Source organism: Cervus canadensis, chromosome 12 (assembly GCF_019320065.1).
Source record: "Cervus canadensis isolate Bull #8, Minnesota chromosome 12, ASM1932006v1, whole genome shotgun sequence".
Taxonomy (NCBI): domain Eukaryota; kingdom Metazoa; phylum Chordata; class Mammalia; order Artiodactyla; family Cervidae; genus Cervus; species Cervus canadensis.
In genome coordinates, this window is record NC_057397.1 from 56,952,878 (window position 1) to 56,977,931 (window position 25,054).

Sequence of the window (25,054 nt, forward strand, 5' to 3'; positions counted from 1 at the left end):
GTTAAGTGCTTTGTGTTTGAGTCACATAGACTCTTATTTATGATCTTAGGTGAGTCACTCAGCTTCCCTGAGCCTCAATTTATTCATTTACAAGATAAGTATTTTAAAAATCCTGCTCCCATTGGATTGTGAGGATTAAATAAAATAACGCATGTAAAGAGGCTGGCATAGGGTTTGACAAATAAGCAAGCAGTAAATAGAAGCTGCAACAGAATGTTATTTAACATTGTTATGTCCATCATACATGGCTTGGCCATGGCTCCTAGCCACTGAGGTGCTATTAGTGACTATAAGAAAATCAAATGAAAATGTCAAAGCAAAAGACAAGGAAAGACAGAGAGATCCCTGTAAGAAAAGATCCCAGAAGTAGCCCATCTAGGATATATCAGTCAGGGTTCAAACAGAGAATTGGAACCACCTGGAAATATAGATACAGATACAGATGTATACACACATGCATATATACTTGTGTATGAGCAATAGCTATATGCTCACATGTATATATACATACATGGACTTCCCTGGTGGCTCAGTGGTAAAGAAGCTGCCTGCAATGCAGGAGATATGCATTTGATCCCTGGGTTGGGAAGATTCCCTGGAGAAGGATGTGGCAACCTTCTTGAGTATTCTTGCTTGGAAAATCCTGTGGACAGAGGAGCCTGGAGTCAGGGTAGCTGATGGAGGCTGATGAAGACGGAGCAGGAGAACCCAGGGGGGCTTCTCACACCTGGAGATGAGGCGGCAGATCATTTGACTTGCAAATTGGTTGCTGCTTCACTTCCACCCTCTAAAACCTAGATGCCATCAATGTGAGTGTCTGTCTTAAGCTTAGATACCATGAACAATGCAGGTATCTGTTTTAAGGTAAAAACACTGAGCATTTCAGGGACATTATTCATTAGCCTCAGATCACAGGGCTGAAAAGGGCAGAGCTGGGATTTAGAGCAGGCCTGGTTAGCTTGTGTCTCATCTGTCAGACACGGCAAAGTGACAGCCTCCCTAGAGGGCAGGGAAGGAAGGTGTGCCTGCAGCATAGAACACGTGGTCTCTGGATTCAGACCTCCCTGGACTCAGACCTCTCAGGTTTAAAATTTGGCTTCTCCACTTACAGATGGTGAAACCTAGGGTGAGTTGCCTAACCTTGGTTTGCTTCAATTTCCTCCTCCTCAAATGGGCCTGATTATAATCCCGTAGTCAAAGACTGTATGCAGAGTCAGGGCATTAACACAGCTGCATTCTCTGCAACAGTGCCCAGGGCTGTAAGCACCCCTGAGGGTTGGCAGTTGTTACCCCAGTTTGCTCAAGTCAGCGGGTTTCTGCCTGTCTCTCTGCAGTGGCAGAGCGCTGGTCGGGCCGCCGCTGCCTTCACTGCTTCATTATGGATGAGCTGCCCTGAGGCGGGCTCGGCGGCGGAGCGCAGTCAGCTTCGCCCGCTCCACTTTGCGCAGCTTTTCAGCATCACCACCTTGGAGTCTGAGCCTCGCACCTGCTCGAGGAGGACAGAGGTGATGCTGCAGTGACCACGATCAGCCCCGGCGCCTGCTCCTTTGACCCGACAGTGCTTCCTCGAAGCAGCTGCCTTTTGGGCCCGGTCAAATGGGAACTAGACTTCTGTATTGCTAATTGGGACTTTGGGGTTGTGCGAACTCCTCCAGAATGCTCTATTTTCAGAGGGTCGATGAAACGCTCCGGTGCACCCGGACGGAAATAGATGATTAGCTGTCACCAGCGTTCTTGCCCAGATGGAAAGCAGATACTCACTGTTAAAAGTCCAAGCGTTCTAGTAACCTTGTCAATGAGTGAAGATTGTGATGCTCTCATCCTTGGGGCAGGGGGTGCTCATGGATGGTGGGGTGTGATGATGGAGGGTGGAGTGGAGGGGATCGTCTGCCTGCGTTTATTTCCCGCCTTGCCACATATACTTCCTGTGTGACTCAAGCAAGTTTCTCAGCCTCCCTCAGTCTCCATGTCCTCAGCTGTTCAACAGAGATAATAATCTGGGCTGTTGCAAAATTAGGTGAGGCAGTGCCCATGGAAGAACCTGGAACATAGTTTAATGGACACTGATCACACCTGGAATTTGCTGGATGGTCACAGGTGTGTCCCCCTCTGCCCACAAGGATTTGGTCACCCTTTTTGTCCTCCTTTGCACTTTTGAAATTATTATTATTTTATTTATCCCTCTTCTTTCCTCTCTCTCTTTCTCCCCTGTCCCTCCATTTTTTCTTTTTTGTGTCTCTCTCCCTTGTCAAGATTTTAGGTCTTTTTTTGTTTGTTTTTTTCTTTTTGCTACTGAATGCATTTAGAACTGGAGAAGGCAATAACACCCCACTCCAGTACTCTTGCCTGGAAAATCCCATGGAAGGAGGTGCCTGGTAGGCTACAATCCATGGGGTTGCGAGGAGTCTGACATGACCAAGCGACTTCACTTTCACTTTTCACTTTCATACATTGGAGAAGGAAATGGCAACCCACTCCAGTGTTCTTGCCTGGAGGCTCCCAGGGATGGAGGAGCCTGGTGGGCTGCCGTCTATGGGGTTGCACAGAGTCGGACACGACTGACGCGACTTAGCATCAGCAGCAGCAGCATTTAGAGCAGAGGTCAGTGGACTCTCCTTTTGTAAAGGGCCAGAGAGAAAATAGTTTAGGTTTTATGGGCCATAAAACCTGCTGCTTTATGATTGCTACTATTGTTGCTACCTCTGTTGCTACTATTCAACATTGCTATTGTGATACAAAAGGAGCCACAAGTCATACATAGCTGAATGAACATGGCTATATGCTAGTAAAGCTTTATTTACAAAAACAGGCTGTGGGCCTGATTTGATCTGCAACCTCTGATAGTTTTCCAAGCCCTGATTTAGGGTTTTGGGAGATTACAGACTCTTCTTGAACATCCAAGGTCAGCGCCTTCTCTGGACACCTGGGACTCTGGTTCACACCATGACACCAGGGAAGCCTCTGGTACCTGAGTGGCTCTTGTGGAGTATCATTCCACAGCACAACCTTTAGACAGAATTTAAAAAGTGATGGGAAAATGTTACTTTGTTATTCACAATTCATGTCTAAAAAATTCTAAGGAAATTCTCTTTAGCTACTTGGATCATCAGTAACTCCATCCATTCAAAACTGACTGATGGTATTTGAGCAGTCAGCATGAGGAAAAACTTGCTAGCCGTGGCAGAAATACATAAGCATAGCATTTTGCGTAGTTAACAACCGATTGTCTCAGGCCACTTCTGAGTGTGTAGAACCTGCATTGCCATTAAATCAAGTTTTTCATCATTACGCGGAAGCCTTTTTACTTCACAGACTGAAGTTCAGGGTCTAGCTTTGCCACATGCTCACTGTGTCCTGGAAATTTTAACCTCTTTTGACCTCAGTTTTCTCATCCGTAAAATAGGCATAATGATAATACATCAATATCATAGGCTTACTGCAAGGATTAAATGAGATAATGCTTTCAATGCCTATGCCAGAGTAAATCCTAAGTATTTTGGTTATGGTTATTATAAGCAAATGACAGTTTTGGAGTTTCTGAGGGCCCCTATTTGAAGTGACTTGGAAATGAAATCACTCGACATTCTATTTGCCTCAGGAATGCTGGCAGCCAGGGGTCCATTCTTAGGTTTGTGGAGCTGGAAATTCCTTCTGATTTCTTCACACAGTTCACTGGAAGCCACATCCATGGATCTCTTTCCCGGTCATAGACTTTGCTCTTCTTCACTAACACATCTCACTCCTGGTTGTCAAGAAGTTATCTTCCAGTGTCATACCACATTTCATCTGCATTTCTGCTTACCACCTCTTTTTATTCCCTTCAGCAGGGATGGAGGGAAAATAGGTCATCTTTTTCCTTTCAAAAAAAAAAAAAAAAGTTGAGAAGTCCCTCTGACATTTCTGTTATCCAGCGTTCTCTTTTTCCATCCCTTTATTGAGAACCCTACTGTCTTCCCTTTATATTCCAGTAAGCCTTGTTTTGTTCCTAAAATATGTTATTAGAGCTGAACATAATCTTAAGGACCTGGTCTATTCTGATTTTCAGGAAGGATATTATGTGAATTTGACCTAGTGTATTGCTGTGTGGAAAACCTATACAGCTTCCCCGGTGACTCAGCTGTGAAGAATCCACCTGTAATGCAGGAGATGCGGGTTTGATCCCTGGGTGGGGATGATCCCCTGGAGGAGGGCATGACAACCCACTCCAGTACTCTTGCTTGGAGAATCCCATGGACTGAGGAGCCTGGAAGACTATAGTCCATAGGGTCACAAAGAGCTGGACATGGCTGAAGTGACTGAGAGAGCATGCATTACTACGTAGAAAATCCACATCTTTTTCTGCCCAAGTTGCACCCATAGATAGGGTATCAGTGTCATCTTGTTAAGAGCAAGGCAGCTTCCCAGGAAGGGTAACAATGTAATTACAAGGCCAAGTCCACGCCCCGCCCCCCACTCCAGAAAGTTATTTCTAACTCAGAACCAATATATTGAGCCCACAGCCTCACCTTCTGAAAGCTAACAATCAACCTCAGCAATAAGCACTTCCTTGTTTAACATTCATAAGACGTGCATCCTAGAATCATGCTAAACTTTTGCTGATTCACATTCAGCTCCTGTTCCTTTGAGACACTAAATTATTTTTAGTTCCCCACTTTCTGAAAACTACTATATAAAACATGAAATATTTATGTTAAGTAGTAATGTCAAAATTAGCTAATAACTTATTTTCAGATAAACAAATATGTATGCAAAGTGTCTCCTGTTTGCTCAGTGCTGTGTGAGGGGGTGAAAGATGTGGTACCTCCTTCCAAGGTCAACTTGTTGTTGTATCAGTTGTTCAGTTGTGTCCGACTCTTTGCGACCCCATGGACTGTAGCCCGCCAGGCTCCTCTGTCCATGGGATTCTCCAGGCAAGAATACTGGAGTCGATTGCCATTTCCTTCTCCAGGGGATCTTCCCAGCCCAGTGATCAAACCCAGATCTCTCCCACATTGCAGGCAGACTCTTTACCATCCGAGCCACCATGGAAGCCCAAGGTCAACTTTCTAGAGTCTAAATCCAGTGTATCTAACTGCGGTCTATACCACTATCCATGACCTGTAGAATATATCTCCAAGGACAAAATAGCTGGTTTACCTGATCAGTTTATTTCTGTAAGTCAATGTTTGGGCAGCATTTTTATGAATCTGCATTGAATGTTTTGTCATCCATGGAGCACCAATAGAGTTCCAAGTGATTGTCCAATTTAGATTTAATAACGTGGCTGAAGCAATTCCCATTTTCTCTTCTGTGGGAGGCGGTGCAGAAGTCCGCAGAGAGGATGGAAGATTGATGGGTGCAGTGAGCAGCAACTTTGCTTAATAATGAGAATGCACTTGAAGCAGCACCATTTAGCATTTCCAGAGAAGTGACTGCTTTTGCTCCCCATTTATATAACTTGCCACATCCAAGAAATTGACAGAGAAGTAGTTTGAAATGGACATTTGGAACACACGTCAAAAAAAAAAAAAATTGTCCATCGTGATCACCTGGAGAATAACCAATCTCAGTTTAAGGAATTTTTAATAGCATCCTAAATCTCTTGTGGCTAAACAGAAAATAGACTTAAGAAATACCAGGAAGTATGGGACGAGCTGCTCCTCATTTGTTTCCTGGTGGAGGAAGAATGTTTTCATTGATTGCATGCTTTGCAAGTAACTTCTCATAGAGCTTTCAAGGGGCTACATTGTCTAGTGGTTAAGAGTCCAACTTCTTATCTCATGTGAGATACATGAACTTACAAGCTGTGTAACAGAGCATGAGTTATTCACCTTTTTGTGTCATCATCCTTGTCTGTTGCATGGGAGAAAAAATAGTATCTACCTCATAGTGTTGTTCAGTCAGTCAGTTCAGTTGCTCAGTCGTGTCCGACTCTGCAACCCCATGGGCTGCAGCATGCCAGGCTTCCCTGTCCTTCACGAACTCCCAGAGTTTACTCAAACTCATGTTCATTTCATCAGTGATGCCATCCAACCATCTCATCCTCTGTCGTCCCCTTCTCCTGCCTTCAATCTTTCCCAGCATCAGGGTCTTTTCAAATGAGTCAGCTCTTCGCATCAGGTGGCCAAAGTACTGGACTTTCAGCTTCAGCATCAGTCCTTCCAATGAACACCCAGGACTGATCTCCTTTAGGATGGACTGGTGGGATCTCCTTGCAGTCCAAGGGACTCTCAAGAGTCTTCTCCAACACCACAGTTCAAAAGCATCAATTCTTGTGGGCTCAGCTTTCCTTATAGTCCAACTCTCACATCCATACATGACTACTGGAAAAACCATAGCTTTGACTAGATGTACCTTTGTTGGCAAAGTAATGTCTCTGCCTTTTAATATGCTCTCTAGGTTGGTCATAACTTTTCTTCCAAGGAGCAAGCATCTTTTAATTTCATGGCTATAGTCACCATCTGCAGTGATTTTGGAGCCCCCCAAAATAAAGTCTGCCACTGTTTCCACTGTTTCCCCATCTATTTGCCATGAAGTGATGGGACAAGATGCCATGATCTTAGTTTTCTGAATGTTGAGTTTTAAGCCAACTTTTTCACCCTCCTCTTTCACTTTCATCAAGAGTCTCTTTAGTTCTTCTTGGGAAGCTTTAAATGATTAATATCCTTTCATGTTCAATATATAAGGTGTCATAACTAAGTGTAGACAGATGAGATATATATATTTTTTAAAATTAATTTTTATTGGAGTATAGTTGATTACAATGTTGTGTTAGTTTCTATTGTATAGCAAAATGAATCAGAATCAGCCATACCTGTGTGAATACCATCTCCCTTTTGGACTTCTTTCCCCTTCAGGTGACCACAGTACATTAAGTAGAGTTCCCTGTGCTATACAGTACCTTCTCATTCCTTACCTACTTTGTACATAGTATCAATAGTATATATGTGTCAATCCCAAACTCCCAATTCCTCCCACCCCCTCCCTTTTTTTGAGACAAGATATATTTTTGAAGAAACCACTAATAGACATGATACGTTCTTTTAACTTCCATTTGGTTCTCATGGTAAGAATCTATTCATGCCACGGATGAAGTAGCTGAGTTGGAGAAACTATAAGAAAATACCTACAAGAGTGACTTCTCTGGGGTCAGGAAGACCCCAAACTATTCTCAGAAATTCTCATCCTCTCCCCAGTGTTCTCTCTGAAAGCACACGGACAGTGTTGCCATCTCCCGCAGGCTTTGCTTCAGTGATTTTCTCATCTGTAGGAGCACGCAGCTCTTTGATAGGAAGCTATTTGCAAAGGGACAGAATGTTTTTCTGTGGCTGTGATGTCAGTGGTATCAAAGTTATTGACTCAGTTGAAAAACAGCTTAATGTTATCTTTAGGGCTTCTGCTTTCCTGTCAGCTCAAGCCTTGGAGATGTGTATAATTGGGACTCGCTAAGACAACCTTGACACCCCTCTGCAGAGAGACGTGCCTGCTTGATACAGGCTCAAAGCTCATTTAACAGAGCAGTTTTTCCCTTGGGGCAGGGTGACCACGGAGAATCTGCTAATGAAGAGTCAATGGTCCAGGAATCCCAGCCTCACTTCCCAGATGGGAAGGCTTTAATCATCCTTATCTTTCCTGTCACCACCGGGACAGACCAAGAGCCTAGCCATCCAATCAGTAGTCTTAAAGAAGGTATTTCTTATAATTATTCCTCTCCTGAGCTGGCTTGCATATCATTAAATTGAAAAAAATGTTTGATGATGAATCTCACAGCTCTTTGGTTTGACTTATGAATGGAATCAGAGCATCACCCCACATTCGCATCTATTCTGTGGACAGATTTGGTGGAAAGTAGCTTCTGATTTCTTTTTGAGTAACAGACCTTTTGAACTGTGCCTCAGAGACATCCATGGACTCTTCATTACAAGAATTACTCTCCAAAGGCCAAGGTTTTTATCAGTCAGGGTCTTTGGCTGCAAACCAGAGCAAGTAACTTATACTCAGGTGAGTAAAAATGGTCTATGGGAAGGTCATGGGGAGCTCACAGATCAAAGGAATAGTCAGTCTACGGGCCAGGCTTTGAAAGAGCAGAGCCCAGAGCAACCCTGGACAGACTGTGGCAGAAGTTGATCTGTGTTCAGGGATGTACCCTCCAATCACTTTTTTTTTTTTTGGTCATGCCAAAGATTCAAATTCTTGGGAAATATTGTGGTTTCCCACCTCTTAGCCAGGGAAGAATAGGGCACCCTGTGTGACCATCTTGCCAGATTAACTCCAATGGGGGAAAAATGTTTCTTTCTTTCTTTTTTATTTGGCCACACCCCACAGCATGCAGAAACTTAGTTCTCTGACCAGCGATTGAACCCACCACCCCTGCAGTGGACACACATGGAGTCCTAACCACTGAACCACCAGGGAATTCGCGAGAGAGTTTTCTTAAAGAAAAATTGGGGGTGGCTAAAACCAGAGGAAGGGAGAGTGAATGTCAAGGGTTGGAACTACAGTGCTTGCTACACTGCATCTCTCGGAATAGGACCACATGTGTGGCTGAAATACACTGCAAAGCTCCAATTTGTCACCTACTCCAGTTCAATCTCCCAGTGTCACTGAACCTTAGGATGATGACATGTTAGTCCAATGACTGAATCCCTCTTAGTCAGAGCCCAGGCATGTTGTTCTTGCTTTCTTCTTAGATGGCTGAAAGAAAAAAGTGTATCAGGCAGGTTTCTTCAGCTGCAAGCAAAAGAACTCTAAGCTAGGTGGTTAAAACAAAAGAGGAATGTGTTAAAAAGAACTGGTGGCTCAGAGAATCTCCAGGAGGGCCAGAAGACCAGGCTGAGAGGATGTGTAGCTGGGACCAATGTCCCACGTCTGCCACAGGATGTGGAGAACCCCAGGACTGTCCCTGGCTCAGTTACCATGGATGGTTTGACTGAAGCAGGGCTTGAACCCTAGTGCTAAACCTCTGTCACAGCTGGCCTGAAAAACAGGATTGATCATCTCTACCTTCACCAACATGGATTCTGTGGCACCTGTTTCCTGAGCCACCAGCTTCCCATGCAAAGACTGGTGCGGGGGCACCGTTTTGGAGGAGGCCAGGTCACGTGACGGGGTCAGCTGCAAAGGTGTCTGAGAAGTGTGTTGTGGCTTCTGCCTTAGAGCAGAAGGCCTCTGCCTTGGACGAAGCATGCTCAAGCGAGAAGCGTCCTTACAAAAGCAATTGTGTGACTTTGAACTTGTGCTTCTTCCATCAGTGGACCACATCTTTCATGGTGGTAGTTTAGTTGCTAAGCTGTGTCTGACTCATGCGACCCCGTGAACTGTAGCCTGCCAGGCTCCTCTGTCCATGGAATTCTCCAGTCAAGAATACTGAAGTGGGTTGCCATTTCCTTCTCCAAGGGATCTTTCCAACTCAGGAATTGAACCTGGGTCTCCTACATTGCAGGCAGATTCTTTACCAACTGAGCTATGAGGGAAGCATCTCCCCTACTGCACTGGTAATAAGTAGATTTTAAATACATTCTGTAATAATTTAATAAACCTTGTGATGATACTATATTGTATTTTTTGCTTAAAACAAATATTGAAAATGTACCACAAGTTTTAAAATCTTCATATGATGGGGTTACAGATATACCAGTTTACTCAAAAAGTGGCAGTGATTCCAACCTCTCAGAGGTTCCTTCAATATCAAACTGGGCAAGCTCTTCAGTTCAGTTCAGTTCAGTTGCTCAGTTGTGTCCGACTCTTTGCAACCCCATGAATCGCAGCACGCCAGGCCTCCCTGTCCATCACCAGCTCCCGAAGTTTACTCAAACTCATGCCCATCAAGTCAGTGATGCCATCCAGCCATCTCATCCTCCGTCATCCCCCATCATCCCCCTCTCCTCCTGCCCCCAATCCCTCTCAGCATCAGGGTCTTTTCCAATGAGTCAACTCTTCGCATGAGGTGGCCAAAGTATTGGAGTTTCAGCTTCAACATCAGCCCTTCCAATGAACACCCAGGACTGATCTTTAGGATGGACTGGTTGGATCTCCTTGCAGGCTCTTACACAGCTGTATTTCAGCCTCATCCAGACTTGGGGTGATAATACTTATCTGTGGATTTGATCATGTTGACAATGTTGGTATTGCTAAGTATTGTTAGGTATTGATAAACAAATGTTTCACATAACTGGATACAATACAACTAAGAATAATAATTGTAACAATGTTTATTTATTTATTACTAATGAGCTTGTACAGTTCACCAGAAATTTTAAGTACACAACAGAACTGTAGGACTGGATGTTTACATTCCGTTTAAATCAGTATTCTATTTCCAAAACATACAAAACATAGTAACTGATTTACATAATGCTAAACCACAGAGCAAGGAGATCAAACCAGTCCATCCTAAAGGAGATCAGTCCTGGGTATTCATTGGAAGGACTGATGCTGAAGCTGAAACTCCAATACTTTGGCCACCTCATGCGAAGAGTTGAGTCATTGGAAAAGACCCTGATGCTGGGAGGGATTGGGGGCAGAAGGAGAAGGGGACGACAGGGTGAGATGGCTGGATGGCATCACCGACTCAATAGACATGAGTTTGAGTAAACTCCGGGAGTTGGTGATGGACAGGGAGGCCTGGCGTGCTGCGATTCATGGGGTTGCAAAGAGTCGAACACGACTGAGCCACTGAACTAAACTGAACTGAAACCACAGAGGAATATGCAAAGTTTTACCGTGGGTCATCAGGGTTAGCTTCTAGGGGGACCAGTATTCTTTTTTCTTTCCTTTCCTTTTGTTTTGTTTCTTTTCATTTCATTTCTCTTCTTTTCTTTTTCAGCTTTATTGAGATATAATTGAATGGGAGCAGGATTTTTGAGCAGAGTCTAGTGGAAGGTAAAAGAAGTTGGCATGGCAGGGGCAGGGAGAGAGCAGGTGTGAGCAGTGAGAAGGGCACCCAGGGAAAGAGAAGATTCAGAAGTCTGAAAGCACCTAAAGAACTGCAGACTCGCAGCTCAGCTGGAAGGAACAGTTGGGTGAGGAATGACACCCTGTCAGATACCTTCCAATGTGCAAGTGGGAGCGCATACTTTTTGCTGCTGGTGATAATGCCAAGAATTTATATTTTGTGTTAATTTGGCCTCATTTACATAATACCTTATTATAGTGAATCACTTAGATGTTGCCTAATTGCCCTCTTTCTCTTGCTAACCGCAACACTGAGAAAGTAAAAAACCTGACTTTTATTTTGGCTGAGGCAGAGAAATGTGATTTGATATTTTGCTGCCACAGATCTTTTGCTTTCATACTTACTTGTTTTTTGCATATTTGTTTTTCCTCGGCCACACAAGCACTTTGCTTTGTATATTTCTTTTGCATTTGTCCACATGCATATGTGTTCACCCATGCTTTCTAGGAAGTTAGGAAAACCCAACTTTTTGTTCTCATTTAAATTATATAATCATCATTTTCTTTGTTTTCCCAGTGTATTCTTAATTCTAGTCTTTCGTAGATATACCATATTCCATTGAGTAATCATTGGAAAATTGTTATGCTTCAGTTTTTCAATAGTTTAGATATTGTAATGGCAATTTTTGTGTATAGCACTTATTTCTTTTGTTAGATTATTTTCCTAACAGCATCTGTAACTCTTAACTTTCTGCTTAGAGAAATAGTTTTATAATTTAGGGTTTTCTCTTCCTTGCCTCCCAATCTTGTATGTAAATAACCATTTCAGCATGAATTACTATGCATTTTATTTTCTCTATATAGCAGCCTTACTAATGCATCAGTCTAGACATGCTTATGTAACAAAGTACAGTATAAGCCCAAGAGCTTCTGCCATCAATGTAACTATGAAAAGCAGGAACGCAGTACTAGACTATGGAATTATCACAGACAGATTGTGATGGTCATAAAAAAGTCACTGTAGCCTGAAGGTCTAAATCTCCTTTATATTGTTTCCTAGATTTATTTTTCTTTAAGTCTGTATCTTTTATCACCAACTCATAACTTATTCATAACTCATTCTATACCTACTAACCCTTCAACTATTTTATTCATTTCCGTACTTTAATGATATCACTTGCTATTTGATCAGTACTCTTCCCGCCGCCTTAGTGTTTGAAATTCTTGTTGTTGTATTTGTACCCACCTCCCAATCATTAGTGATCTTTTAATGTTTCTCTATATCAGTTAGTTGATTTCTAAGATACTGAAAGCTGTTTTTTTTGGCAGCATACACTGGCCATATGACCCAGCAATGCCACTCATGGGAATATATAGTAGAAAAGAGTTCACAACAAACATGTACATGAATCTTTATAACATCTGTATTCATAATCATCAAAAATTGGAAACAACCAAAATGACCTTCAGAAGGTGAATGGAAAAACACTCAGTCGTGCATCTGTAAATGGAATGCGTGCATGCTAAGTTGCTTCCGTCGTGTCTGACTCTTTGCTACCCTATGGACCACAGTCTGCCAGGCTCCTCTGTCCATGGGATTCTCCACGCAAGAGTACTGGAGTGGGTTACCATGCCCTCCTCCAGGGGATCTTCCCAACCAGGGATTGACCTCGCATCTCTTCTGTCTCCTGCATTGGGAGGGGTTTCTTTACCACTAGTGCCACCTGGGAAGCCCATGCAAGGTAATACTACACAGTAATTAAAAAGAAATCAACTCCTGATACATACAACAACTTGGATAAATCTCAAAATAGTTATGCCAAATGAAAGAAGTCAGATTCAAAAGGTTACCTACTCAATGATTCCATTTATATGACATTCTTGAAAAGAGACAGCTATAGTAACGAGAACAGACCAGGGTTTTCCAAGAGTTATGGGTGAGGGGAAGTTGTGACTACACAGGGACAGTATGAGTTTTGGGAGGTGATAGCACTGTTTTGTGTCCAGAGTGTTGTGAGGATAAGACTTCTACCCAGGTGTCAAAATTCAGAGAACTAACACTAAAAAAGTAAATTTATTGTATGTTAATTTTAAAAATATAAAAAGGTTGCAGTTTCATCAAAGTAGTCATAGGTCTTTTGACAAGTTATTTAATCTCTCTAAATCTCAATTTATTTACTTGTCAAGTGTAGAAAATACTATCTTGAAGCGGTGCTATAAAAATGAAATAGGATGTCATAAAGTATCCACCTGGCATAAGGAAGCTCCTGTTTTTCTTTTCCATGCGATGTTTCTCATTGGTAGCAGATTCTTTTTTGTGGTTATTATCGTCTGGACTTTTTTAACAGCTATTTGGCTTTTGGGGAACCGACTGAAGCAAGTGAGGGTTTCAAGCAGAAATGCAACCTGATCTGATACTCATTTAAAAAAAAAATCATTTGAGCAGCTTTGTGGGGAGTGGTGAGGAGTGCAGGAGGGTGGGAGTGGAAACATGGAGGGAGCTCCCTGGTGGCCTAGTGGTTAGGATTTGGTGGTTTCACTGCACATGCCCTGGATTCTATCCCTGGTCAGGGAACCATCCCACATGCAGCACAGTACAGACAAAATGCTAAAAAAAAATATAGAGTGGAAGCATCGAGAGGTGCTGGGGTTGTCCAGATGAGAGACGGTCGTGGTGTGGGCTCAGTGGGACAACAGAGTGGGAGACAGTTGGTTAGGTTTGGGATTTTTTGAGGGGAGAGGTGGAATCAATAGGCTTGATGATGGGTAAGGATTGAGGAAACATGGTTGGAGGATCATTTATTGAGATGAGAAGCTCAAGAGAGGAGCAAATTCAAGTGTGTGGACTGTAGTCATTATGGAAGATCAACAATTTGTTTGGACGCGTTAAGGAGTGGAAACCTAACAGGTAGTTGGGTACAGGGTTCTGGAACCCAGGACCAGGCCAGTGTGATCCCATTCATTTCCATTGGAGGTGGCTCTGTGAAGTCTACCAGCTCGACCCTCTAGATTAGGGCTGCAGGGGAGCTGTTAGCTGCTATTCCTTCCACCTAACCTTGGGATTTTTTTTAACGAATCACTTTTCTTTAATCCATTTCTGAGAGCAAGCATTTGTAGAAACTTCAGGTTATGCTTTTATGGTCCACTGCTGCCAGATTTTCTTTTTCATTTTCCATTTAATGTGATTTAGGGAAAGGAGACACCCAGCATTTCCAAATATCCAGCCTGGAAGTCATTAGTCACATTGTATATGATTAAGAAGTATTCATAAACTACCGAGACAGCTGATGCATATACAAACACGTGAATAAGGGATTATATGCTAACATATTTTGTTATGTATATTGTGCTCGAATTTCCAGTTTTGCCACAGACAAGGGAAAGAAATTCAAGATATAATTTTCCTTGAAAGCTACCCATTAACCATTGCCTCTAGGAATGGAATTTGGGGAGAGGTATTGAGGAAGCCTCAACTGTGTCTGCAAAAAGTTAAAATTCTGTAGAGTTGGGTATTGGGTCAGCATGTTCATTGGATTCATCTATTTGAAATATTTTATAGTTAATATTTTGTTCTTTAAACATATACATAAAAATAACTTAAAATCAAAGACATGAGAGACAATGCCCTTCTTCCACCCTCTCCACGTCTTTAATCACCATAAAGAGTGATCTATTGGGTTTTTCTCTCAGAAAATGTAATTACTTTGTAATGAAATGTTAATGCTATGTTCTATTCTTAAAGTCACTTGTTCCAGTAATAAAGCTATGGCTTAATAGAGTTGCTAAATTTTCTTCTAAGCCATTATTTTAATATTTCATACTTGTCAAGTGAGCCAGGCATGATCGGGAACATCTTTGTTTTTACATCAGGACCATTTCGGCAAAAACTCATCATCAGGCCGTCAACTTCAACATCTTCGAGGGCATGGTTTGCCATGGGGTGCCCCTGGTGACTATTTCAAGAGGCAAAGTGGTATATGAAGCTGGAGTTTTCAGTGTCTCAGCAGGAGATGGGAAGTTTATTCCTCGTAAACCGTTTGCTGAATATATTTACAAACGGATCAAGCAGCGGGACCAGGTGAGTTTGGGGCTGCAGGGGCTGTTACCATGGGCTGGGTGGTCTTGTCACGTGCTCCTGGATGTTGGTGCTGTTATTATCCCGTACAATGGGGTAACCTATTCCTGGGATGTCAGAAAAGGTTACCGACAAATAGTGTTTTCAAAGAAAACAATCATTACTAGATGGATGCATTTTCCTTTGCAGATTAGTGCCTATTCAGGGTTTCCTAATGGACCAAATCGGGTTTTCCTAGGCAAGTTCAGGGCCCCTGTGGGCCTTTTGGCAATTGCTGTTAGTCAGGGTCCACTCACAAGTAGCCATCCAGAAAGATAAAAGGGCCACCAGTTTACACCTGAGAGAAAAAATGGGAGGGAAAGTGGGAAAGACTGTGGAGAGCCACCAGACTGCAACTCAAGCCCAGCCCCAAGGAATGAGACAGGGAGAGGAAAAAAAGCGTGATAAGCACCCTAGAAGCATCTCTTGCAGACTAGAAAAGGTTGAGCAAGGCCTACAAACAGCCCTTGAGCCGGTTCCTGCGTCCAGCCACGTAGCACGCTGTCATTGGCTGGGAGCAGCAGTGGGAGGCGTGGCCTTCTTTTCACGAAGAAAAACGTGAAGTTCAAACTCAACAACAGCCCCTTGGAAAACCATGCTTCTTGTAGATGAAGGTCTGCAAGGCCATCCTGGCTTCCCTGATAGCTCAGTTGGTAAAGAATCCGCCTGCAATGCAGGAGACCCTGGCTTGATTCCTGGGTCGGGAAGATCCACTGGCGAAGGGATAGTCTACCCACTCCAGTATTCTTTGGCTTCCCTTGTGGCTCAGCTGGCAAAGAATCCTGTAAGGCCGGAGACCTGGGTTCGATCCCTAGGTTGAGAAGATCCTGTTAGAAGGGAAAGGCTACCCACTCCAGTATTCTGGCCTGGAGAATTCCATGGACTGTATAGTCCATGGGGTCACGACTGAGCACTTTCACTTTCAAGGTGCATTCGTGGCAGGGTTTGGGGTCAAGTAAATATGAATTCTACCTTGACTTCACATTTCCTGGCCGTGTGGCCAAGAGCAAGTTTCTCTGTCGTGTCTGGGCTGCTTCCTCATCTCGAAAAGGAGGATAGTGTTTTCTCCCCAGGACATTGTAAGAGTCAAGTGAGATTTTAAAATATAAGGCATTAGCGGGAGGTCTATAAATATCAGTTCGGTCTCTTTGTTTTCCCCCTTTGATGACCGAATTTTTAATAAAGTCTTTGTAATAATCCTGTTGTTATAAGAGAGGCCTTAAAAGGTATGTTCTTTTAATATGTCTTGGATTTTCACGTTTGTTTATTTAGTTCATGCAGTGTTTTCAACAATTTTAAAAATTCACTTCACTAAATACACTAACATATCAAAAATTTCAGATTAAAATCATCTAAACTGCTGGTTTGGGAGTGATGGAAGGCAACCAGTGCCCTTAATCTCACATGGTAAGAATAGGCTAGAGCTGGGTGACTGAGTCCTGCAGAGGCAGCCTTTATGACTTTGATCTACAGGCTTCACTCATTAATGTTCCCAACCTGATCATGTAACCATTACAGTTTATAACCCTTGGGTTAGTTCTAATGCTTCCTTGTCTTTTTTCATTTTAAAATACATTTCTCTTTTTCCAAAGTTCTCCAGCTGTTTTCTGATTCATTTCATTTGGGTCTTGTAGTCTCTTTGATTTCTTCCCTAATGTCTTGTGAAATTTTTTTGCTTGTGGATTCTCAGACTTTGTTATAAATAAGATTCATCCTTTCTTCTTCTTTTATAAAAATCACTTCCTAAAGCTTTGATTTAGTAAACGAGTACTCTGGAATGCTGTAAATTCTCAGAATGTTATGATTCTTCATCTATTGTATTTCAGTCAAAATATTTAAGTTTGCAATTTATTTTGCTGGGGTTAATTTGTAAATGTTGACACTGACAGGTGACAGGTAGGTAGAAACTATAAGATTCCCATGTATTTCTAAATATCATATGGTAAACTACAGCAATACTAACACTTACTGAGATCTTACTGAGGCAAAGCATAGTGCCAGGGGATCTTGTCATTGTAACAACCTTGTGAGTGAGGCAGTATTTATTGTTTTCCCCACTTTAAATATTAGGAAACGGAAGCTTCAGGAAATAAAGTTGGTCATGTCATATAGGTCATATATGGCAGGACCAAAACATAAACTCTGATTATCTGACTCCAAAAGCTATATACTTAAGCAATAAACCACATAGTGTAAAACATAAAGGTTGACTTAAGTAAGTAAGTGTCAGTCGCTCAGTCGTGCCCAACTCTTTGCGACCCGTGGACTGCAGCCCACCAGGTTCCTCTGTCCATGAGATTTTCCAGGCAAGGATACTGGAGTGGGTTGCCATTTCCTTCTCCAGGGGATCTTCCCAACCCAGGGATCAAACCCGGGTCTCCTGCACTGCAGGCAGATTCTTTTTTTTGTTTGTTTCCCATTTATTTTTATTAGTTGGAGGCTAATTACTTTACAATATTGTAGTGGTTTTTGCCATACATTGACATGAATCAGCCATGGATTTACATGTGTTCCCCTTCCCGATCCCCCCTCCCTGCAGGCAGATTCTTTATCAACTGAGCTACAAGGGAAACCCTTTAAGTGAGTTAATGGGAGATAAATTATTCTGTGCTAGGTTTGGAAAAAAATAATTAGAGACATTGATGGAAGCTAGTTCATTCATGACACTCGTAGTAGTAATACAAGGAATAAACAGAAAGGCGTAGACTTTCTGTGGTGGTAGATCCAACAGAAAAAGTGAAAGGGTTAGTCTCAGTTGTGTTGGACTCTTTGCGATCCCATGGACTGTAGCCTGCCAGGCTCCTCTGTCCATGGAATTTCCCAGGCAAGAATACTGAAATGGGTAGCCATTCCCTTCTCCGCGGATCTTCCCGACCCAGGGATCATGCCCAGGGTGAGGCAGTTCCTGGCTGTCAGTACCTGCTGCTCACTAGCAAGGGTGCTAGATTCACTGAGAACACCTCATATTAGTCTCTCTCAGTCATGTCGGACTCTTTGCGCCCTCATGGACTGTAGCTCACCAGGCTCCTCTGTCCATGGAATGTTCCAGGCAAGAATACAGGAGTGGGTTGCCATTTCCTTCTCCGGGGAATCTTCCTGACCCAGAGATCGAAGCCAGGTTTCCTGATAGATAGTATTTAGAAGACTGGCTTTGCCTAAGTCTTCCTCTTGTTGGGAAAATGTTTGAGGCAGCCAAGATCACCACATGATTGGCTTCATCAGTTCTCTATTTCAAACTGTTGTTCGGTGTTTTGTTGGCAAAATTAATGTCAACGTCATTTTTTTCAGAGTTCACCATCAGTTTTGTGAGTTAGCTTCTTAATATTTTCTTCTGATCTCAACTTTGAAGGTATTTTAGTCCATGATTGCTTTTACAATAAGTAACAGTTGTCATTATAATATGTTGTTCTGAGCACTTATGATCTGTCAGGCATTGTACTTGGTGTAATTAATAGTTTTTATTTCACTTAATCTGCACAGCAAGCCATGTGAGATAGTATCATCCCTGTTTTACAGAATAGAAAACTGACTCTCAGCAAAATTAGGTAAAATTTCCCTGGGCTAAGCAGTGAGGAATCATAAGAGCCAGGGTTTATGGTAATGCTTTCCGGATTCTCACTATACCATGGGACTTCAATAGAACAAGAAAAAAGAACATAATTGTGAAACTCAAATCATGGGAAATCCATTATTTTTAAAAGTGTTAATGTGGAAAAAGTATCAAATAAAGTGGATAAAATGAGGTTTGAGGATTGTGTGGAGATGTTTCAGATCTTTTTTTTAAATCTCCATTAGGCAAAGATAATTTTATAGAAGAAACATATCACACTGAAGTTAAGAAAAAGAGTGGTTAAGAATCCTAGATTTTGTATTCACAGGAGGTAATGAGAGCTCTTCGCTTGGTTTTCATTTAAAATATTCAGACTTCTTTGTGAGTGAGGATAAGAGTTTGAAGGCAAGCAGGAAGTGCCCACACCACTTCTCCTGCTCACCTGTTATCCTTCCCAAGAACATTAATCACTTACCACTCTGGACTCCAAAGCACAGATTGTAGAGAAATGCCAGGGTTTCTCAGTCCCAGAACTCAGCTGGTCTCCTGGCTAGAATGTTAGTTCTTTGAAAAACTTACTTTTTTATGCCCAATACTTGCTATCTAGTAGGTGTTTGATAAATAGACAAATTGCAAATGGAAGGAACAAAGACTATAGTTTCAGAGGTCATGGAAAGGAATTTAGATAAATTTACACAGAAAATTGTCCCCTGCCTCGTCCCAAACAGGGAGGTTATCTGTAAACTTGATTCCTATCAATGATTTTATTAGTTAATAAAAAACTTAGTATCATGCTGTGCAGTTGTCACTGTTAACAGATATTATGAGGAATTCCAAAGGAGAGAAATGACATTTTGATGTAGTTTGACAGCTTCAGGAAATTGTTCCTTTAACATTTAAACAGCGGATCCTTAAGGGAAAAAATTTAGATCAGGAGATGAAATATCAAACTTTATTTGATAAACAGAATAATAAAATACATATTTCAATTCAATATAAAAAGTCACTTATGGAAGAGTACTGAGGGATTCAGGAAAACAAAAATAAAAGAGGAAGAAAAAAAGTACTTTGTCCCCTGGTATCTGCAGGGGTTTTGTTCTCAGTATCGGCAGATACCAAAATCCACAGATTTTCTAGTCCTTTATACTGTTGTCCGTTTCTATCTGTGCATTCAACCAATGATGCCTATGGAGGCCTCTGTAACAGCAACTGAGATATTCAAGAACATTTTGAAAGAACAAAATCAATTTACATGTGATTAATTCTTCACCCCCCTCCAAAAGATAGCTCTTTAAACTCAAATGGTTTATTATTTCTAGACTTTGTGTGTGTTTAGAGTGTTACATATTTTTTACCAAAACTTGGAAGTATAGACATTCTTCCGATCATCCCCTTTTCTCTTTTCTCAGTAGTAAGCAACCCAATCTCTTTTGTAAAATAAGGGTCATGTTGCATTTTCTGAAGAAGCAGGAATAGCTGCATGGAGCCAGGCATGGTTGCAGAATACTGCTGCCCAAGCTTTTAAACTGGCTGTACCTTTGCATCTATACACATAATTTGCCATTTAGATATGATAAAATTGAGTGAATGGCTGATCTAATCTTTGAAATGGGTGTCCTCCATTTCTTAAATAACAGTTTTTCAATGTCTTTCTCAATGTGATAACTCAAGGAAAATAGTAATAATTGAAGTCATCATCAACTGCCATATAATTCTAATTTTCCCAGATCGATGGCTAGTAATGAATAAAGTAAGTAGATCTCTTCTTACTTACACTTAAAAAAGGTGAACTGTATGTTGGAGCCACATGTATGTATCCCATCCCAGCTCCTTATTCACTGATGTCAGTTTGGTAGCTTTAAATCAACCATGGTGGGAGCATTTGCATGACAGAAAGAGACACGTGCATTAAGTCAGGGCTTTAGGAGTGAGGAGAGAAGGGAAGGTGGGTTGTCAACATTTACCAGCACATCACCATATACAGGGACTTTCTAAATGCTTTCTTTTCATATTTCATCTAACCATTCAACACTCAATAAATATTTGCTGAAAACCAATTAGGTGCTCACGTTGTTCTGGAGAAATAGTTCACAGAGTATTTTGAACATTAAATAGAAACATTTGGTGGATTATAAAACATTACCAAAATGTGAATTTTCATTGTTATAGATCACCTCTATTGAGTCTAGTGATTCACCATCCCTTGGTGAGCTCAGTTCCATTAAGACCTCTGAGAACCTCGACGTCCACGAGGTACTGAGTACCTATCTAAATTCACCAGCCAGGCTTGGGTTTTATCCTGAGAGTCGCTGTTCCAAAGGAACAAAGGAACTGCTTGGTGTTAGGTCAGAGTCTGCTTTTGGTATTTGGAAGTTCTGTTGTCTTTATTACTATTTTAATATCTTAGCCTCCATGGTCAACATTGTATTAGGAACTCCATGGGGTTCAAGATTCTTTTCTACGGTCTTGCTAGTCAGAAAATCTAGCATCTTAGCATTCCACTCTCTGCAGACAATACAGTTAAATTTTCTATCAACTTGAAGTTTCCTCTTTCTCCTGATCAGCTAACCAAAATGCAGCTATGCAATTATGCAGGTATAATGATTGCAATTAATATTTATTCATAGCACTGCATATTGTGATATAATTCTTTTTCATCTTTCTATTAACTCATCATAGTAAGAATCATCATTAAATACTGTGAACTCAAATTGAACTCTCATTTATAGGGGTAAACCACCAGCACCCTGCTGGGTGAGGTACCATCCGTGTTTCCTATATTACTTGGGATAGACTTTCACACTATTTTACTCTCAAGCCTTTCTATTTGGTTGTGAACACATCAAGACAGGAAAAACTGCTGGCCTGGGGTGATCATTTAATTTTGACTAGCCTGTTCTAGGGGGAGAAGATGCCACTACCCAGGTCAGTCTCCCAAAGGTATATGTTCAGAACCCCAGTCTCTTGAGGTGCTCCTTGAGAAAGCTGTCAAATGACTGTAGATAATGCTACCCTCAGGTGATTCTATTGCCTGATATCATCTAAAAAGTTCTTTAAAAAAGTGTCCTGCAGTCAAGAAATCTTTCACTTAACAAATTATTAAGCCCCAGGTGCTGTTTCATCTTCCATGTGCTGGGAATACAGGTGCAAATAAAATAGCAGTCCCCGGGCTCAAAGAGCTGTGATCCTACTTCAGTTTCAGCTATAGTTTGTTGGTGCTTAAGTTCTCATTCTGTTTGAGATGCTAATTATGCCTCCCTGTGAGGAGGTCCTTAGCCACTGGGATAAAGAAGTCTGGGATTTGGGAGAGATTGGGGCTGGATATAAGAGTTAGAAATCCTGGCATATATAAGATTTAAAACCACAAGTTTGAGGCCACCAGAGAAGAAAGGGAACTTGAGAAAGATGTCAGCCTTCAGAGGTTGAGGAGAGGAGGGTAAGAGCCAGCAAGGGAGCCGAAGAAAGCTGATGGGTGAGGCCGGAAGAAACTCAGGAGAACACAAGAAGAGAAGAGACCTACTTACTTTATTCAACCCAGAACCCTCTTATGCTTCATCCTGGCCTTTCCGTGAGCTTTATGCAGAATTAACATCCTCTAAGTAATAGGAGTGCATTCAGTTGGGAGACTTGGGATGGAGTCCCTGTCATTACTGTACTCATCCTGGATACCTGGGAAAGAAACCCACTTGATTTTGATTCCCACCCCTAGGACAGCCTCTGAGATTATGCCAGATGCTGGTGCCCCAGGACAGTCTCTGGGACACCCCTAGGACAGCCTCTGAGGGCATGCCAGATGCTGGTGCCCATATCTGGGCTGAGACGGAGATTTGCCATTTGTCACCAGAGAGAAGCCACATGACTGCTCTTCCTGAGAGCTGCAGGGTCAGTCTACTTAGAAAACAAATGGGCAACTGAACTCTGGAATAACGCAGGGACAGCTTCACATTCTGCAGTACCAGCACCGTCACCTTTCCATTTCATCACAGTGAACATCACTGAGGTTCTAAAATGTACACAGAGTACAGTTCCCCGGGTGATAAACAGTACAAAGATGAGCAAGACCTGGGTCTAGCATTAAAAGAGATTATGCAACCGTGTCCGAGGATAAGAAAAGATGAAAAGGTTGAAAGGACTGCAAGGCTTGAGACCAGAGCTTGGATTGTCTTTGATTCCTGTCCACTTGTCTATAAAGGGGAAGGCTGTGAAGTGTAGGGTGGCAGAAAATTCCCCAAAGAAGGTCAGTCTGTGCCCGAGGTGGCCATGTGGGCAGGAGTGGTTAATGGCCATGGCCATTCTGGTGGGAAATCAGTCCCTGCCTGTCCCGAGCCTCAGCGGCAGATGCAGAGGGAAGCTATGTGCAGGTGACGCCTGGCCAGTCGGGTCAGAGCTGTTGGATGGTCGGTGTGACCAGAGTGACCAGCCAGGCTGCAAGGGGCCTCGTGGCGTTGCTAGTACAGTGACTGAGCAGCCTGAAAGCGGTCTTAAGACAAGTGCAAAGGGCAAGTGCAACCTGGGGAGCAGCTCAATGGTGAAGCAGAACAAAAGAAGATGAGGGAAACTGAGTCAGCTCTGGCCAGGACAACAGATGCAAAGAAGAGAGAAGCTCAGATGGGGGATCTCTTCCCCACCAATGCCCTCCACCCTCGGTAGGGACTTGTCAACTATTTACTGAGTACTTGTTATGGAGAAACAGAGCAATACACTGTCCCCGAGTCTGCTGGAGGAGGCAGGCTATTGCACAAAAACAGAAAATGGTAAGCAAGACACTCTGATGTGGCAGGGAGGGTTAAAGCTTCCTGGGCTGACGATTGCCTGGGCTGAGTTACTGAAGATCCACTGCAGATATTTAGGTAAAAAAAAGGGTGGGCATGCCACAGTAGGAGAAGACATGGCCTCAGCAGAAAGATGCTAGGAAGGATGCTGGTTCACCTGGTTTGAGTCATCCCTGAGCCTGCAGTTGGGTCCAGGGAAAGGATCCTTCAAGGGACCAGCCAGCTTGTGGAACAAGCCCTGTCCTGAATGAGGAGGGTAGGGCCCAGGCTTGACAGTCCCGTTTAAATCACCAGTGTTGTCCCTAAGGAGTCCAGGAGAGACCAAAAAGTACAGATGAAAGCCACAGACAGAAAGGTTTCAAAGGCACTGTTGTGGGAACGGGGAGGTGGGAGGGGGAGCTGATGAGGCATACACAGCACAAAGGCGGGTGACACAGATTATCTGCCCACTGATGTCATTTTCTCCAAGGGCTGTGAAAAAGCTGATGATTGAACTGAAATATGCCACGGGTTTTGCCAAGTGCAAATAACGACTGGAAAAGAGAAAGAAGCAAGACTTTAGATTGTCGGTAAGAGAAAGGTTGAAGGAAGGTGGAAACAAATCCTGGTTTGCTTGGACGGTCCTGGATTATGCCTGTTCATTGTTTAGTATCCTTTACACGCTCAGAAGTGTCCCAGTTTGGATGGTAAATTATATGGTCACTTTAGTTTCAAGTGTGCTTCCCCAGTGACTCAGGGGTAAAGAACCTACCTGCAATGCAGGAGACACAGGGCACTCGAGTTCAATCCCTGGGTCAGGAAGACCCCCTGGAGAAGGAAATGGCAACCCACTCCAGTGTTCTTGCCTGGAAAATTCCATGGAGAGAGGAGCCAAGAGTCGGACAGGACTGAGCGTGAGCATGTTGCAGGTTGTGTTGCATGTCTTAGGTTTAAGTATATATACACACAGTTGGGCTTGGAAAGTCAACCAGGAGAAGGAAAACCTGGAGACTTAACACCTGAAAGGGAGGTTGTGATCAGAGAGTGGGGAATTACGTGAGTTTAAAGTTTCAGGTGTGGATGGGCTCTAAGTAACCATAATGTCCAGGGGCTGGTTTGCAGCCACGAGAGGTTGCTATTTCATTTCTCCATGTCGATGTTCAAGGTGATGACAGGATCCAGGGTGAAGGAAGGGACTTAGTTGACAGTGAGCCGAAATGGAGGTTCAGCAAAGCTTCCCATGGGACACAGGAAATGGACAGAGGCTTGGACTTGCGTGCAGAGGGCAGGGGTCTTCCTATTCACTGAGTAATCAGCTTGCTTCAGATTCTGCAGCTGTAGGGATGGTTTCCATCTTGTTCTCTGCTTTATCCTCTGTGCCTGGGGCTCGTGTGTGCTCAATAAATATCTATTGAATGAATGAAGAAAATGCTTTGTATCTGGGAAATCTCATGTGCTGGGGACGTGGGTTTTATGCCCTCCATTTCACAGGTGAGTAAGTAGGCTCAGAGGGGCTTATTAACTTGCTAGTTTCCTACAGCCAGTAAATGGCAAAGCTAGTATTCAGACTTAGACCTGCCTTTCTCTAAAGCCCACCCGGTTGATCACTATAAGATATTAGTTTTGATGGTAAAAATAAGACAAATGTACACACATACATGTATTTATTTGTTAAGAGCTTATTATACACTTGGCATTATTTGAAATGTTTTACATATATTTAATCCTCTCAACATGTAATTCTCATAACCAGCTTATAAATTAGGT

General features: G+C 42.6%; 1 protein-coding gene across 5 annotated transcripts in view; it reads left to right on the top strand.

The window, feature by feature from the left end:
* Positions 1-25,054, top strand: part of DPYS (dihydropyrimidinase) — a 121,236-nt gene that overhangs the window by 69,114 nt on the left and 27,068 nt on the right. For all 5 annotated transcript variants that reach the window (XM_043483691.1, XM_043483692.1, XM_043483690.1 and 2 more), the window contains one exon: positions 14,743-14,950. In XM_043483691.1, coding sequence (XP_043339626.1) covers positions 14,743-14,950 — 208 coding nt within the window. The remainder of the gene's footprint in view (positions 1-14,742; positions 14,951-25,054) is intronic.